At 36.4% G+C, this 19,020-nt stretch overlaps 1 protein-coding gene across 1 annotated transcript; it reads left to right on the top strand.

Moving 5' to 3' along the window:
• The first annotated feature begins 291 nt into the window (after positions 1–291).
• Positions 292–2,157, top strand: LOC149160280 (uncharacterized). The gene is made up of 2 exons (XM_089434568.1): positions 292–1,209; positions 1,330–2,157. The coding sequence occupies exons 1-2, from the start codon at positions 292–294 to the stop codon at positions 2,155–2,157; spliced, it is 1,746 nt and encodes a 581-aa protein (XP_089290694.1).
• The last annotated feature ends 16,863 nt before the right edge of the window (positions 2,158–19,020 follow it).

The following is a 19,020-nucleotide window of genomic DNA, read 5'->3' as shown; positions in this document are numbered from 1 at the left end:
GCAGCAGAAGGACTAAGTAGGTTGATTTCAAATGCCAAGAGATCAGGTTTGGTCAAAGGTTTGGAAGTTGCTGTAAATTTGTTCATAACTCATCTACTTTTTGTTGATGATATTTTATTATTCACAAATGGGAACTTAAATGAAATTAAAGAGATTAAAATCATTCTTGATCTGTTCCTGAAAGCTACAGGGCTTCAAATAAACTCTAGGAAGTCTCAATTAATTTTTGAAGGGTTCAGTAGACAAGAGGAGATCCTGATTGCATCTTATTTGCCTTTCGAAATCTGTAATATGGATCAGCCTTTCAAATATCTTGGGTTTTGGCTAAAACCATCCTCATACAGAAAACAGGATTGGAATTGGTTGGTGGCAAAGATCGAACAAAAAATTTCCCATTGGAGTTTCAAGTGGTTATCGCGGGCAGGTAGACTTACTCTGGTAAACTCTGTTCTACAGGCTATCCCGGTTTTTTGGGCTGCTCTGACTTGGATTCCCAAAGGGATCCTTCATAAAATCAAACAGATCTGTAGCAGGTTTCTGTGGTCAGGGTCTAAGGAGGACACAGTTCTCCCCTGGGTGGCTTGGGATAAAATTGCTAGACCAAAAGAATGGGGTGGTTGGGGCTTAAAGAGTCCTTTTGACTTCAGTCAATCTTTGGCAGCAAAATCAGGTTGGCGAATTATAAATTCGGAGAATCTCTGGACTAGAGTTGTTAAAAGAAAGTATATTGACCCCGTTCCTCTTGAAGACTGGATTAGGAGCCCAAATAAAAAAGGAAGGAACTGTTCTGTTATTTGGAAAGCCACTACAGAGGCTTTTAAAGTAATTGAACAAGGTTTGGCTTGGCGGGTAGGAAATGGTGAAAACTTGAGGATTGGCAGGGATCCGTGGGTAGGGTGCAGCGAAGTTTTTGCTTTATCCCCTGCTCTGCTCACTCACCTGGACGATAAAGGAATCAAAAGTTTAAATCAGATAGCAAATATGGAGCAGTCTTCTATCTGGGGACAGTCATGGAAAACTGAAGATGACTTAGGCATAGATCCCTTATGGAGGAATGAATGGCAGCTTTTTCTTCAGGAGCTTAAAAGATCAAATGTTAGATTAAAGGACAGACCAGACTCCCTGGTTTGGGCTCATGCTGAGACAGGTTTATATTCCCCAAAGGCTGGGTACAACTTTTTGATGAAGAAAAAGGGATGGGACCCTCCTGTTTGGTGGGCAAAGCCTTTGTTTAAATTGAAGTGTCCCAAAAAAGCTAGAATTTTTTTCTGGTGCGCTTTAAAAAATAAGATCCCTTCCTAGGATATTCTTCAATCTCGTTTTAAGCAGGGACCTGGAAGATGCCCCTTATGTTTCGCAGACTCAGAATCCATCCCTCATCTGTTCCTCGCATGTCCTTTTACAAGGCAAGTTTGGAATGAAGCGGAAAAGCTCTTGAACATCAAAGTAAGGTGGGAGGGGGAAGTTATTTCCACTGCCTGGGAATACTGGTGGAACCATTACCCTGAGAAAAATCTGAGGAACCTCCCCCCCATTATTTGTTGGGGCATTTGGATCGCCAGGAATCGAAGTATCTTTAGAGAAAAATCCACCCCAGCGGCAGCTATTGCAATTCAAAGCAATGCCATCCTCGCCAGCATTCCTGAGCCGGAAGGGCCTTTAAAATCAGACCATCGGAAGGAGTTTCATATTAGAGATGGGATTCCTTGGGCTTTCTTTGACGGGGCAGCCCAAAATAACATCACAGGAGCCGGGATTATTATCCACATAAGCCCCTCTCATTCGCTAAAAGCCTCAGTGGGTCTTGGGACGGGTACAAATAACTTTGCAGAACTCTCAGCCTTAAAATTACTCCTTTGCTGGCTCATTCACAGGAATATCCTCGCAGTTCAGATTTTTGGAGACTCGCTGAATGTTGTTAACTGGGTCATCGGAAAATATAGATGCCAGCATTACATGTTGATGCCATTATTAGAAGAAATCCAAAATTTAAAGCTTCAGTTTAATGTATTTTCCATTGATCACATTTACAGGGACAAGAATGAAGAGGCAGACAGGTTTTCTAAAGAAGGTTTGCAGCAAGCTGTGGGCACGTGGAGAATAACAGAGCAGTACCAGGACCAGATCCGTGTGTCGGATCTTCCTCCATACACTTAATGTTTTTTGCCTCTATATATATATGCTCTAGCTTATCAGTGGACTGTATTTTTTATCTGATACTGGTAGCATATGAAAAACTGTGTCTCTTTTTTATCTGTTTGCTCTGCTTTGATAGAGCGTGAAGTGTTCTTTGTTTTTTGTGTATACACTATGGGTTGTTTTCCTTTGAAAGGAGACCCAGGTTCCTTGAGACAAACTTGATTATAGTTTTTGGTTTGGCTGTTCAGGCCGGGTACAGGAGAATCATAGTTTGATTTAGGCGTGCTGCTGTTTTTACACAGAGGAGTTTATTCTCCTTCTCATGCAGATTTTGCAGAATGTTCACTCATCTGATTGTAACTTTTTTATTCCTTATAAAAAAGTTCGGTTTTTTTCCTTGGAAAAAAAAAAGGCTCATATATGAAAGATCTAAAATAGATATACTTACTTGATTTGTTTATGTTTGAATAACTAACAATTCAAGATAAGTGGATATGGTGATGTTGTGATCTGAATTTGTTTAAGAGATATGTATTTTTGGTAGTGAAGTATGTGGAATGTGTGTTGTGTTTATAGAGAAGGTTTGATTCAATGATTTAGGATATGTACGCAGGTTTAATTCTCGATAGTCACATACATATGTGGATGTTTTTCATATTAGTCACGTATATATTCTGAGATATCTTTTTCAGTATATTAAAATTTGTACGTGAGTGTTATATATGGTAAGCGCATACATACGTGCATATGTTTTATGGAAACTGCATATATATACTAGGGTTTGCAAATGTTTCTTGGTGATGATATTTGATGATGTCTATTCTATTTGTTGTTTTATGACAATGATCTCTTGATTAGGATGGTATGTGTCTAGCAGTGTAGATTGGATTGATTTGGTTGTGGCTTGGTATATTAATCAGTGATGATGTTTCACTATGATTTGATATTCAATGCATTAGTTTTGGTATATCTATGATTGTATGTTGCAATGATTCCGAATTTGTACTTAGTGATTCAATTGGTTTGTATTCAGTATTTAATGATTTGATATCTGTACACAGGTATTATGCACAAGAACTGCATATATATGTGGGTATGCTTCAGAACAATCACATATATATAGGTGGATCCAATATGAAATATTATGAAATGTGCTCCACAAGTTGCTAAGGGTTCTATCCTTGATAGAGGGGGTAGGAGCTCCCTTCTAGTAGGAGCCAATAAATGAGCTCAGGGGGTTGCAACTCCCTTCCAATGGGTGTTGGAGAACAAGTGGAGGTTGTAGCCTACTACAGGTTGGTGCTTGCATGCTGGTAAGAGTCCACACAAGTATAAAATGTAATGAATATTTCTTTATTCAATAAGAAATAATATAGAGATGAAAACAGTGGTGGTTTTCTCCCACACTAGGTTTCTACCTAAAATCGTAGTTTTCATATATGTTGATGTGTTTGTTATGTGTTGTAATTTATCTATTCTTTACTACATACTGAATGGATAATGAATTAATAATGTAATCATTAAGTTAAACATATGATGGAAGTTATGAGAATTAAGTAATATGGATATACACAGTTTGCATTAATTGAAGTCGTGTACACATGTGGATTGTATAAAGAATAGTAGCATACATAGTTATGAATGTGAAATTGAAATTTAACATGAATTAAAAATACTTATTCACCTCCCCCCCCCACCCCCCCCCCCTCTCTTAGTATTTTTTCTACAAAATGGTATCAAAGTAGGTTGCTGTAGTAGAAGCTTAAGTTCTCGAGAGTGGATTAGGGTGAATGGGTAAAAAGAAAAAGAAGAAGGAAACTCAAAGGAAGAAGCCAAGTTAGGAAAGAAAATATAGTGATGCATCCAAGCTTGTGGAAATATTTTATTCATAGATCAGGAACAATCTACAACATATCAAGCCAAGTCAGTAAGTATGGAGAATAAAGGTATGATTGTACTTGATAATTCTAATTATCAGGATTGGAAAGAAAAGACAAAGATAATGTTCTTCAAATATGATGTTTGGAATGTAATCTGATGGTTATACTAAAACTCCACCATCAGGACAATGACTTGAGGAGAATAGTCATGCATTAGATGCAATCTTTTGTAATGTATCTGATTCGATAATAAAGAGCATCATGCACCATGAAATTGGAAAGGAGGTATGGGATAACCTGCAAGGCATCTATGAAGGAGAAGAAAAACTAGTAAAGAAGGAAGTTTGTTTATCAAGTAAACTAACACGTAATATTATTTTTGAAACATTAAATGAATCTAACGTAAATTTTTGTCTATCAAAATATGAGAGTGATCATGAAATATAAGATGGATTCATTGACTAAGAAGAAGACAAGCTAGAAGTACTCAATCCTAGAAGAAATCTTGCTTCCTTGAAAAGGATTAATAGTCTTAAGAATAAATTGCAAGAATATGAAAACTGGGATGAATCAATGAATATTACAGCATTAACAGAACAACTTGAAGAAAAGAAACAATATTGTAATGGACTTGAAGATGAATTCATCGCTCTAAGATTGTATCTTGAAGATTCAAGTGAGGAGCTACTTCAATTATTTGAAGAACAATAGAATAGGCTTAAGGAAGAGATTATCGAATTACAAACATAAATGGAATAAGGAAGAAAGAATGAAGAAGGAATGAGGAAGAATTATATGGAAAAGGAAAGTGAGTGTCAAAGACTAGAAGTTGAGGTAAGTATTCTAAAAGGTAAATTATCATAAAAAGAGAAGTATTCAAAATTTTAAGATAGTACCGTGAAATTAGATAATCTTCTTAACTTTCAAAGATTCCCATTCATCAAATCAAGAATTAGCTTTCATGAAACTATTAAAGGAGAATCTAGATCACAAGCTTGTGCAAACAATTTTGAGGTTACCAAAGGAAACTCGAATAATCCAAGCAAATAATTAAAAAGTCAACCAAATCAACCACCAAGGAAAGTGAATTTTAAAAGGAACTCATCCACTCCTAATAATAGAAATCAATTCTCTCCCTTGGTCAATGGAATTGAATGATTTATCTATCATAACTATGAACACATTGCAACCAATTGTATAAGCATGTTATTTAGCTCTGAAGCAGATATTCACTTCGGAGGAAAATCTTCAACTCCCATGTACTCAATTTTATTTCAGGGTTATTGTTTTACATGCAATATATTTGGTCATAAAATTTATTATAATAAGAGAAATTTGATGTAGAAATATTATGATGCCCCCTTGTCTAGTCATGTAAGGTGTTATACATGAAATAAGTTTGGACATGTAGAAAATAATGCAAGAGCAAGTCAATAAGACAACAAACACATTCCCTCCAAGCCAAGCAACCATACAAGAATGTTTTTACCAAAATACCTGAGAAATATGTATCCTCCAACAATCCTCATATTAAGCAGAAAGAAGAAGAACAAGTAAGGTGTGGCCTTGCTTTGTCCTCATCTGAAGAAGAAGATGAATGGTACATAGACAATGGATTCTCTCATCACATGTCTCAAGATGAGAACAAGTTTGTGTCTCTCAAGAAAAACAAAGATGGTAATTTTCTTCTTGGAAATAGTGCACTAGAAAAAGTTTGAGGAAAAGGTAGAGCCAAACTTGACAAGAATACAGAAGCAGTTGATGCATTATGAGTTCAAGGTCTAAAGAAAAACATTCTAACTGTAGGCCAAATAGCTACTAAAGGACATATAATTGTGATTACATCAACCAATTGAAAATTTAAAGGAGAAGACACTAGAGGGTTTATAGCTAAATGATTCATAAATACAAAAAAAAATTATATGTTCTAAAGAAAAATCTAGGCACGAATAAGAATTAAAGTTCCTCCTCTTCAATTCATAGTAAGGAAGGATTGTTCCTATTGTAGTACATTATATATCTAATGCTTATTTTTATGGTTGTATAAGTGGAGTTTGAGAAAATGATAACTTGGTGATGACTATCAGGTCCACAGGATCAGTGGTGTACGATCTCAGGGGGAGCTATGCATATGTACTTTGATGATGATGATTCCATATGTTACTATATTATTCTTTTGGTGATGTTTATGTTACTAATGTTGCATAAGATGATGTGAAAGTGATGAGGAATAGATATGACATGTTCAGTGGGAGATGTGGCTATGAAAAATTAGCATTTCATATCATGTATGCATTTATTATGAGGGAAAGTCGTGTATGTACATGGCTCTTGACTTAGATGGTCATGTATGTTTTTATGTGGTGACTAAGAAGTGGCACAAATTGAGGGGGAGGTTCTCATATTATTTCCATAAGTTAATTATTGGTATTATGGTTCAGACATTGGTTTATTACAGTTTTTTGATGATGTTCTTATGGAATGTATGAAATAGTATTGGTTCATGATGACTGATGAATTGTTCCAAAGTCTTATTATTGTTGATGACATGTCTCTTTGTTGTTTGTAAGAAGGATATAATCTGATCAAAATTGGTGATGAAGATTTGACACAGGTTTAGGGGGGAGCATATTCTATGCTTCTAATGGTCATAGTTGGCATTGTAGACTCTTAATTTTCATGATGTTGTCTATGATGAGTTCATTGTTTCTACTGGTTTCATCATTCATATTTCATTTCTCACTATAGGAAAATATATGTGTTGTTGTCACTATGTCATGGTTTATCAATGCTTCTTGGATTGCATGTGATGAGGTTATGGATGGTGCCTTATTATTGTTGGTGGTGTATAAATATGGATGCTCTTGATGAGAATGATATGAATGATGGTTGATATGATACTTAATGAATTCTTGATGCATGGAGAGAGCATGTTGACTTTGATGGAATAAGGTGAAAGGGTGAATTTCTTTTACTATTTCTTGGATGCATTACATATTTCTTCACATATTAATGATACTAGAGATATTGATGCTACACTGTCTTATCTACCTGATGATATATTTCTTCTTGGTGATTAGTATTTACATGTTGTTGTTATCATGTCATCTTATGTTTTTGTTGTTATATCATCATGTTGTAGATATCTATATGATGCATGGTGGTTTCTAATCAGCATCATGGTTTTCGCTATTGTTGAAATCCTTGCTTACAATTATGGATGTCATGGATGTATCTTGATGTACAGGTCATAAAAATACCCATGTTGTAATTATTGTAATATTTAGTCATGTATAGGCTATTGGGATCAATTCATGCTACACATGTAATCCCATTATTTTGGGTGATTGATCTAAAATTTTGGTCTAATGTGTAACCCCATTATGTTGGGTGATTAATCATGGATTCATTGATTATAGGATATGTGAATAGCCATGTATTTGAGTCATAAATTCTTGTACTTGTATTTCATATCTTTAGAAGGTATAGCATATGCTCAGGGGGAGCATGGTTAGTATGCAGATGTCATAATTCATATCAACATAGGAGACTTATAGTGATGATCACAACAAGCGAAAGTACTTCACTCAGCTTGGTTCATCCCTTTTCCATTGATGTCAAAGGGGGAGAGAAGACTTGGTGTTTGCAGGTGTTTGTAGGTGGTTTCCAATCTCCAAAGTTGTTTCCATCAAGCCCAAAGGGGGAGATTGTTGGAATTATGGATAATGTGTTGTCATTGATGGAAACCTTCTTGTCAAATATGTCCTTGATGTCAACTTGGTTATAATATCATGATTGTAGAACTATTACAGATGACATGATTGATGGTACAGATGTTACAAATGATATGGAATAAAATTGGAAGTTTAGTTATAGAATGCATGGAAATTGTGAAGTTTGCAAAGTATACACGACCCCTATGATGAATAGTCATGTACATATGTAGTTACTATGAAAAAAACTCATGTACATAATCTGAACCATGGAAAATTAGATATCAGGGGCCATTACCATGGTAAGTTCCCATAGTATTGTGACAACAATGACACTTTGATCTGATCAAGTGAATAGCATCAACATTACCAAAGGATTTGTAGTGGTATTGGAAATGGAAAAAGTTATATAATGAGATGGAGATCAAGGAGTTAAGTGTGCATTTGATGGATTATTCATGTATGATCTTACCTGTAATAGGTGTGCACCAAGGAACAAGGTGAAGGCTCAGATCTGTAATATTTGAAATGGATATACTTGCTTGATTTGTTTATCTTGAATAGATAACAATGCAATATATGTGGATATAGTGATTTTTTGATCTAAACGTGTTTTAAGAGATTTGTAGTTTTGACAGTGAAGTATGTGGAATGTGTGTTGTGTTTGCAGAGAAAGTTTGATTCAGTGATTTAATATATGCATGTAGGTTTTCTTCTAGAAAGTCACGTACATACACGATTTTTTTTCATGTTAGTTATATATATATTCTAAGATATGTTTTTCATTACATTCAAATTGGTACGCAGGTGTTATACATGGTAAATGTGTACATACACAGACCTGTTTTATGGAAGTCGCACATATATACTAGGGCTTACAATTGTTGTTTGGTGATGGCAGTTGATGATGTCTATTCTATTTTTTGTTGTATGTCAATGATGTCTTGATTAATATCATTTGTGTCTGTTAGCATTGATTGGATTGATTTGGTTTTCGCTTGGTATATTGATCAGTGATGATGTTCTATTATGATTGGGTATTCAATGATTTAGTATTGGTATACCTATGATTGGATGTTACAGTGATTTATAATTTGTACTCAATGATTCAGTTGATCTGTATTTAATATTAAGTTATTTGAGATTTGTATGCAAGTGTTATGCACGGGAAGCACATATATACATCGATATGCTTCAGAATAATCATGGATATATTCTAAAGTAAATTTTATTTGGGTTTGTAATGACTACATATTAGTTATGTTTTGATGACAATGTGATTAATCAACGATTGGTTGATTGAACAGTATTCAGTGAATTCTTTTAGATTGATATTGAGCGTAATGTTGGATGTCAGTCTAGTGTGAAAATTTGATGAAAGGTGGCCTACATGTTTTGATGATTGATTGGCAGGTGGATCTAGTATGAAATGTTGTTAAACGTGGTCCATAACGTGTTTAGGGTTGTAGCCTTCAATGAGAGGGTAGGATATCTCTTCCTGTAGGAAATGGTAAATGAGTCTAGGTGGTTGTAGCTCCCTTCCAGTGGGTGCTAGAGAATGAGTGGAGGTTGTAGCCAACTACAAGTGGGTGCTTGCATGCTGGTAAAAGGTTGCGCTAGTACAAACTTTAATGACAATTTATTTATATAATAATAAATAAGACAAAGATGAAAACAACAGTGGTTTTATCCCACATTAGACTTCCACCTAAAATCCCAGTGGTCATATGTGTTGATGTTTTTCTTATGTGTTGTGATTTATCTATTCTTGACCACATATTGAATGGCTAATGAACTAATAATGCAATTATTAAGTTAAACATCTAATGGAATTTATGAGAATTAATTAATATGGATATACATGGTTTTCATTCATTGGAGTCACGTACACACGTGAGTTGTATGAATAACAATAGCATACAAACTATGAATGTGAAATTAAAGTTAAAGTGAATTAAAAATATAGATTCTCCCACCTCTTCCCCCTCCCCACCCCCCACTCTTAGCATTTTTCCTAACAAGGTGGGTGGAGATAGGAAAATTCCTCTAGGTATGGTGAAGAAACTCTGAGGCATCCAAGCTTGTGTTGGTTTGATGATTTTTATATCGATTTAGGTGAAATCACTATGGTTGAAGGTTGAGATGGTTTAGCCTCTAGATTCTCTGGTTGGTTTTGTTTTGGTTTATCGCATGAGATCCCACATTCATTCATGGAATGGCATGGGGGTGATGGGCTAAAAGAGATATTTGATTCAGCCCATTCTATGGTCAGGTGGTACATGTAAGTCCCTGACCTGGTTGGTTTTATGTATATGTTATTAAGTTTTATTTCTTATTGATACCAATAAGCACATGTATTGGTTATTTTGTTGATTTTATGATTGGTTTTTCATCTCTTCATTCTGGCTAAATGTTGGTTATAGCCATGGTTAAATGAAGTGCTCTTGTTATGGATCTTGTTCATGATTTGATAATTCAGTGAATGATTATATGAATGTATGAGCTTACAAGTGTTTGATGCAGATAGCTTGATAGGGAAATGAGCCTTCTTCGTGATTCTCTAGTGAAATTATGAGATAGTGATTAGATATGCATTCATGAGTTGCAGCTACCATGTTTACCATATCCTTGTCAAAACATTTATCATGTGTTTGGCATGTTTACGAAAGATAGGAGCCTAAGTATAAGTTATGCATACTTGTGAAATTTTGGACTTAATTCTTAAAAGTTTTGGGTATTTCTCGGCAGTGGCCTATGGGATGGCCCTGAAATTTAGGCACTGAATCCATTGTCATAGGCACAAAATTGAGTACTTTCATTTGTATTCACACAGAGGATGGCCTGTGTGTGTGGCTAGAGCCTCATAGTTACATGGTCATCTTGCCATGTGTGCGATTGGGTTGTGAAGTGAGTCAAATAGATATTTCTAATATAGGAAAGGATGATCAATGGATGCTATCTCATATTTGGATGATTACGTGTTCCTAGAGGTAGTAGAAAATATTTAAGGTAGTAGGCCCCACTACCATAACTAGAAATTAGTTTTTGGGTCATGTGTAGTAACTCTCAGCTCATGTTTACCTTAGTGAGCTCGTAAAAGTGGGTAAATGTGGGGTGGGGTGTTACAAAGTGGTATCAGAGTAGTCCTATTTCTTGTAAACCTTTCCTTGGCACTAGTGTTATAAATTTGTATCTAGGCGATGTTACATATTAGAGCTCGGGGTAAATGTAATGGTTATGGTTACCATGCATGAAGTTATTGTTTTAGTATTGTATTGTCATATTGATTCATGCACAATGTTGATATGTTGTTTCTATTATTATATATTGTGCTAATATAGACTAACTTGTGCATATGCGATAGCCTCCCCTGATATACATTGAGGTATGATTTTGATTATGTCTTATATTTGGTTTATCTAACATGGTATGTTTGTAGGAAGTAGATGGAAAAGATATGAAGATAATTATGGTGGATTATAGTTCACATGATTCTAGTATAGGACTGAAGTGAAATCAATGGAATGGGAAAAGTCAGATGAGCGGAAAGAAGAGGAATATTCTCTTGATTTAGCATATATATTGAGGAGTCTGAGGGAAGAGATTAGAAGTTGTAAAGTAGATAATAACAGGTTAATTGAGGCACAAGAAAGACTTGCAAAGGATAAATAAAAGCAACTTGAAGCCAATGTAGTGATTCTTCAGAGACTTTCAAGGCTACAGAAGTAAGGATAGTTGGGGATCACTAATGGAGATAGGAAGGAGGAAAAGACTAATGTTGGGTGTGGAGCCTGATTATCTTCCTAAATTTTCAGAGGTTTTTTGTTCCAGTCATGTTGGATCCCTATTCTTATTGGGGAGACAATGTCACCCATTTAATCATCATCAGGGGGGTTTGGGGGGGTTGATGGTGACTTTTATGAGTGCCCCCTAGTGGGGGTTTGGGGGCAATGCCTCGAAGCTAAAAATAGATGAAAGTTTGCCTTGTAAAATATTGTAATTTCATAGTCAATTTGGGTTGTTCATTAGGAAAATAATATAATAGTAGAAGTTATGTTAATTTAGTGTTTTTTTCCCCTAAAAGGTGCCCCCTTGGTTTATAAGAGTGAATTGTATTGTAATTGTGGATTATTATGAGAGAGAGAGAGAGAGAGAGAGAGAGGAGTTTGTGTGAGAGTGAAGAGGAAGTTATAGCAGATATGTTGTACGTTATATCTCTTCATTTTGTTAGATAATATAAAAGGAAGGATGAGTTGTTTCTCTGTGGACGTAGCACAAATTGGGTGAGCCAAATATATCTATGTCTCTCTTGTTTTATGTGGTTTTGTATTTGTGTTTCAGCAATATTTGTGTATTTTAATGCTTGGTTAATTAATTTCTAACAACTAATGGGGTTTACGGAAGCAGGTTTCAAAGAAGGTACAAGATGGACAATTATGATACAATTAAGAGTGGAAGACTCTTGGATGCACCTAACAAGAGGACTAGTATGCGTGGATTTTATTCTATCTCTTCTTCCAGGAGGCAGCATCCCCATCACTACCAACATCATAAGAAGAGTAAGTGTTTTCTAGAGCAATTCAAGAAAGCCAAGCCTCCTACTTTTGATGGGGAGATGAAGAAATTAGAAGATGTAGCAACATGGCTGCTTGGGATGAGGAAATTTTTCAGATTGCATGATTACTCAAAGAACATGAAAGCTAATATAGCCATATTCAGTCTCAAATGAAAAGTAGATATTTGGTGGGAAGATATTAAGAATGTCATAGGCATCATAGAAGAGAAGTTGACTTGGAGTGAGTTTGAAAGAATCTTCAAGAAGAAGTACCTTTCTAAGAGATATTATGATGGAGAGGACAATGTGTTTTATGAGCTTAGGGTGGGTTTTATAGCATATGAAGAGTAGAAAACTAGTTTTCTAGAGTTTTTGAGGTATGTTCCTATTGACAAGGCGATTTTTCGCTATGCCAACAAGGGGAGCTAACCTGATTGCAGACTCAATTAGATCTACTTTCGTTTGGAATGGCTAGTTCCAACGGGTTTTAAAGGACCCCGTAAACTATTATATGTGCTGAAAGATTGCTTCTTGGAGGAAGACTTAAATTAAATAAACAAAGAGAAACAGCTAACCTATAAGTATCAAAACCTATCTACACTAATTTTAACTACTTATGCTAATCCTAACTATTCTAATCTATCCTGCAGGAGCATAAAAAAAGAGATTAAACATCATATATAGATTCCAAGTCCAAATGAATCAATCACTGGTTCATAGATGAACAAGGCTATATTAAATCTTAATTGCAATCTAATTACTTATAAAGGAATACACATTCCTTTCCATACAAATAAGACTTGCAACTAATGTTTAACAAGGTCTCGAATCAGAAATCACTCATGAATTAACCATGGTAACAAATCATATTTGAATAACCAAGACTAATCATGAACTGTTTGTTATCAATATGCACAAAACAAATCACATTTATATTTATGCCAGCAACAACATCTTGATTCTAAACACATGAAAGGAGAGGCAAATGAATCTGAAAGGGCTCTTTCTCGACCAAACAGCCTTCTTTATTCACAATAAATCAAAGTTGTTCTCCAAACAAAAAGCCTCCCTCTCATCTCCAGAGGTAATATTTATGCCGAAGGAGATGACCCTCGGTCTCCCTTTAACTTTTCACCTCCCTTCTTTTTTCAATATACAAATCAAAATACACAGACATAGAACAGCTGGTGTAATTGCTGACACGTAAAAGGCATATCTACCGGAGTGCTTCATTTCCTGGGGAAATGAATGGATGTTGATTAGAAGATGATGACTGTGTGTCATCTCTTCATGATGAAGCCTTGGACAATTTCACTTTTGAAATACACAAGAAACATGTGGAAAGTTGATCGAGAATGCCTAAGGCTGGATCTTTAAATGAAACACATCTGCATGTATGAACTCTCCTGATCCGCTCATGCATCTTTCACTCCTCGCCTGCAGAGATAATTAACATTATTTTTATGATTATGCAACATGAAAATATGATCACAAACAAACTTTGCATTTAGCCACAGTTTCTATTTAATATTGCAACGCATAGCAACTATAATTATCAAACCACCGAGCCTGCTGTGACACGTATTTCCTTTGCCCATAATATTCATTTTTACTCAAGGATTTCTTAATCAATGCTTCAAAAGCGGACCATTCACTTTACGAGATTTCCCCTTGAAAACCTGGACCACAACCTTTTATCGCAATACACAGGAAAACACAGGAAAATCTGGAGCCGAGCCATAAGGCCGGACTTCATATATTATACACCTGGGCCTATAATTATCTTCGGGTCTGCCATATCGCATCGCAATGCTTCAATGGTGGGTGAATGTACCTTGGGTTTCATCGAAGCCCAATTGTGATATGCGATGGGCTCCAAACCTGAAATATATATATATATATATATATATATGTTGCGCTTAATAATCCCGGAAGGTCCGCCCAATGGGCTTTTCCTTTTAAATACCGGACCACAACACTTTATCAAAAACATGGGAATACATGGGAAAAACCGCATCCAACCATAAGGGCGGACTTGAAATATATACCCAAATTCATAGTTATCAGCAGGTCTGGTATATCACAGCGCACCTTATATATAACCCTTGGGTTCGTCGATTGCAATTTCTGATTGGGGAAGCGGACCCGATAATGTATGTATTATACTTGATAGTCCTGTCAGGTCTGTTGTATCACATCGGCATTATGGCTCGGCTTTGACTCCCACCGATTGCGATATGTGAAAGGCTCCAAACCAAAAAATATATATATTATGGTTAATAATTCTGTTGAGTCTAGTGTATCATGGTACACTTTGTGTGTCAATGTTGATTATGATAAGCAAAAAAGGGTATGCTATGCATGTTTTGCGAAGCATTTCCATTATAAAGAGTTATAATGGGAATAAAGGTGTGATAGAAGGTTTCGTGGGTTGAATCCAAATACAACCATAATAAAGAGTGGGGGTTGGTTATATGCGTGAGCATACAGCACTGTGAAGGTTTACGGGGATTGAAAAGTCCCGATGAAGGAAATGAATGAAGGGCTTAGCTGAGTCATGAATGAACCATGCAGTAGAGATCTATTAAAGGGGGTCTTTACCATTAAGAATTGAAGCTTTGACTTGGCACAGAGTTAAAAAACAAATCATTCAGAGAAGTGTAGGATCAAACTTCTAGGGACCCATTCAACTTTGCTGCTAGAGCAGGTTTTAATAGGGTGGTGGTTATGGCCACAACAAATGGCAAACCGCTAGGTGAACTAGTTATCTCTGTTTCCAAATAAACCTTGGATCAATAGAACATCGAGGTGTTAAGATAAACTTGAAATGAAAACTGTACAGATGGACAAGCATGTGTACCACTTCAACATTAATTGCTTTAGGTGGGATAAAGACAAATAGCTTCAACTTACTGATAGGGTTTTGACAGGGATTCTCTAATTGTAGTATTATGGGATTTATTGACCTTCCTTTACCTATTTTCTACTTTCAAAATCCTTTCAGGGCCATCACTGGTCTGCCAATTCCTATTTAGGTGTGTACCTCAGCTCTTTATTGCATCATCAAACTTGATGTAGATATGTTTATCTGCACTTTATGTAAGAATTTCAGTGCTATATTTTTGTATGATTGAATGGGGTGCAATCATGGATCATGCCATATTTTTAAACCACTTAAGCAAGGTTGGGCTTGCTGTGTCAACTGGTACTCTGAGCCCAGCAACAGTCCCTACTCTAACCAGCTTCCCAAACAACCTGTCCTTCTAGATTGGCACAAGGACTCAAAATTTCATTTCTTTTACATAAGTCCTTCCAGTTTTAGGCACAAGGACTAGAGCACAATTGGATTTGCCAGAGGGTATATGATGGTGAGCTCATCCCATGAAAGGAGGTTTACTTGTAGATGACACGTATTAGAAAACTTAGTGTGGTGGATGGGACCAATGGAGAATAACTGCAAACCTTACAGGCAAGTATAGGCTAGGTCTGAGCGGGATATTTTAAAAATGCAGTGTTCTGCCATGCTTGTCCAGTCGTGGTTATACATTTTTTCGTTTTATAAAGATGCCCTTACATGCTCCAAGTATCCAGGTTATCAACAAACCTTACCTAGTTCCCAACAGATGCTAAATGAGTGGCTTCAATTTGAATTCCACAGCTGATTTTCAAGTTCTCGTAGGCTCATTGAAAGTTTGTTTGATTTGCAAGGCAATGATGAATTTAGGACCGACATACTCATCAGCAGGTTAATGAGGGAGGCCAAAGCTAAAGGTGATGAATGATGGTAGTCTGAAGAAAGTTATAGAAGTGAAAACGAGAGTGGAGGACCGAAATCTGTTGGCTGAAAAGAACTGAAATTCAAAGGAAAGTAAACTCTGTGGAAATAACAAGAATGGAAGGGATGAAAAGATAACTAAGCTAACAGAAAAATAAAAATGAATCCTAACCTACTCAGGAAGTAACCACCATGTGGTGGTTATTGGAAGTATCTCTTAAGATGTTGGCCATTAACAAGGAGTTTTTCAGTGTCTCCCTGTAAAGTTTTCAATCTGTAAGTCCCCTGACCAATTTTCTCCTCAATTTGGAATGGGCCCAGCCATAAGTGTTGGAATTTCATGTGTTTACCTTTTGGCTCATTCAAATTGTCCCATTTCAGGACTAGCTCTCCTACTTGGTAATATTTATCTCCTGCTAGATGGTGATCAAACCATCTCTTCACAATCATTTGGTGATTTCTGAATTTATTTCTAGCTTTATCTCTCAATTCCTCCAACCTCACCAGTTGGTTGATCCTTTCTTGAAGTAAGGCTGAAGGGGTCCCTCTTGAAGCTTGGGAGAGTTGTAAGGAGGGAAGGGTAATGTTAGGAGGCAAGACGACTTCCTGTCCATAGATGAGGAAGTATGGGGAGTTTCCTAATGCCACTTTTGGGGTGACTCTATCATCCCAAAGGGCATTTGTTAGATCATTGTGCCAATCCCTCTAGTTGTCGATGACAAATTTATGGATTACGCGGATGAGGTTTTTATTTGAGGACTCTGCAACTCCATTTCCCTGGGGGTAATAGTTTGATGCATACCTTATGTGAATTGATTTATCAATAGAAAACTCAGTCAATTTCAGTGATGAAAAGTAAGAAGCATTGTCAAATATGAGAGCATCAGGGATGCCAAACCTATTGATAATGAATTTCTCAATAAATGATATTACCTTTTCTTCTTTTACCTTTCGAAGCGGGATTGGATTCGGTCCATCTGGTGAAGTAGTCGGTTGCCATGAGTATATACTTATGTTTTAATGAAGAGTTCGGAGTGATCTCACCTATGACATCTAGGCCCCATTGCTGGAACGGGTGATAAATCATAACGGGCCTAAGGGGAACGACTGGCTTTCTTTCTCATCCTACAGCAATTTGACATACCTTGCATTTCCAAGCGTAGGCATGCGAGTCTCTGAACACTGTGGGCCAATAATATCCAGCTCTTAATATTTTGTGAGTAGTGGTCTCTCCACCGTGGTGACCACCTGCTGGGCCGTCATGCATTTCCTTCAAGAATTATTAGCATCATCCTTTTCCAAACACCTCAGCCAGATTCCATCATAATTTTTTCTATATAATGTGTCATTGGCCAAGTGATACTGATTAGATTTCAATCTAAGCACTCTCCTTCGTGATGCATCCATGTGTTCAGGACATGCTCCCCATGTTAGATAAAAGTGTATGTCATAATACCATGATTCAGGATCCAAAAGGGCTTCTAACATTTTGCGCTCATACATCAACAGCTCATTAATCCACAGGGGTTACTCCCTTAATTATACTTATTCATTTTGCATGCTCTGCACTTCTAGTTCCTCGGATGCCCCTTCTTTATCTGCCAAGGCTTCTGTTGCTAGCCTACATAATCCCTTCCCTCGAACCATCTTCTCCCGCTTAATCTTGAGGTCAAATTCTTGAAGTGCAGTTATCTAATTCTCTCTCCATTCACCCATTTCTTTCTACACAAAGAGGGCTCTTACGGCAAGATGAGGAACAATTACTTTAGTCCTGGACTTTAATAAATAAGGGTGGAAGTGTTTTACGGCTTTAAAAACCACAAAGCCTTGTTTCTCCACGTCTGGGTAGTTTAGTTCTGCTTCCTAAATATTAGAGCTCATATAAGAGATAGGGACTTCATTGCCATCATAATTTTTTTGGGTGAGGATTGCAGCATATGAAACATCAAAGGTGAAAGTGTACAATAAGAATTCCTTGTCGAAATTGGGGCTGACCAACATAGGAGCTTCTGCGATGGCCTCCTTAATTCGTTGAAATGATTTCTTAGCTTCATCACTCCATATATACACAACGTCTTTCTTCATCATTAGCTGCATGGGATGCACTACTTCTATGAAACCTTAGACAAATTTCCTAACGAAATTGATCTTCCCAAAGAAATATTGCATTACCTTTTTATTTGCAAGGGGTTGTATTCTCATGATGGTCTCTATTCTTTCAGGATCAATAAAAATCCCTTCTTTATAGAGGATATGACCCAGTAGTTTCCATTTTGTAATTGCGAAGATTCTCTTCTTGGGATTCAACAATATTCCGTATCTTCGACATCTTTCAAAAATCTGTTTCAGGCGATAAATATGATCCCTTTTGTGATATGAATACTATTAGGCCCCTATACTACTAGTTTAACCCCTTATTGTTATTAGGATAACCCACTTATTATATTGATGTACCCATGTAGTGCCCATATTGTTACTATTGTGCCCCATAAAAGCCTACTATTGTTATTATTGTGCCCTTACATTATTATTGTTATGTCGGTTCTGATTATGTTATGACCCCTTAGACTCCTCTATATAGAAATGAGGTCTTTTCATTTGTATCATCCAAGAATTGTTCATTTATGTAATGTAAAGGAGGTTTCCCCCTTGAAGAGGCTAAATTCTAAGGCGTTGATCTATCTTTTCTATCTTTTCTTGAGCTGGTTTCATAACATTTGGTATCAAAGCTTTGGATTCTAGGGTTTCGCTGCTCCAAACAGGTCATCGTGGAATTTTCACTATAACTTTTTTTCTGTGATGTTTCAGAAGTTGCAAAAAAAACCCATTTGAGAAGAAACCGTGCTTAACCTCAAGTCCGAATTTCAGATCTTTTCGCACTATATTTGCGGACATATGATCTGAGGAAGTTGGCCTTTTTGCAGACTCCTGAATTACATTCTAAACAGGTGACCTGGG

This window comes from Pinus tabuliformis, chromosome 5_2 (assembly GCF_031772625.1).
Source record: "Pinus tabuliformis cultivar Carrire ecotype Pingquan chromosome 5_2, CPIR1, whole genome shotgun sequence".
In the NCBI taxonomy this organism is placed as follows: Eukaryota; Viridiplantae; Streptophyta; class Pinopsida; order Pinales; family Pinaceae; genus Pinus; species Pinus tabuliformis.
Note: the sequence above shows the minus strand (reverse complement) of the source record. Positions and strands in the feature narration are given on the sequence as shown.

Bases quoted from the DNA above. Each gene is read 5' to 3' on its own strand.
- LOC149160280 (XM_089434568.1), top strand. From the start codon at position 292: ATGGATCAGCCTTTCAAATATCTTGGGTTTTGGCTAAAACCATCCTCA. The intron at 1,210-1,329 runs GTTTGGTGGGCA...CGTTTTAAGCAG, and splicing joins AAAAGGGATGGGACCCTCCT to GGACCTGGAAGATGCCCCTT.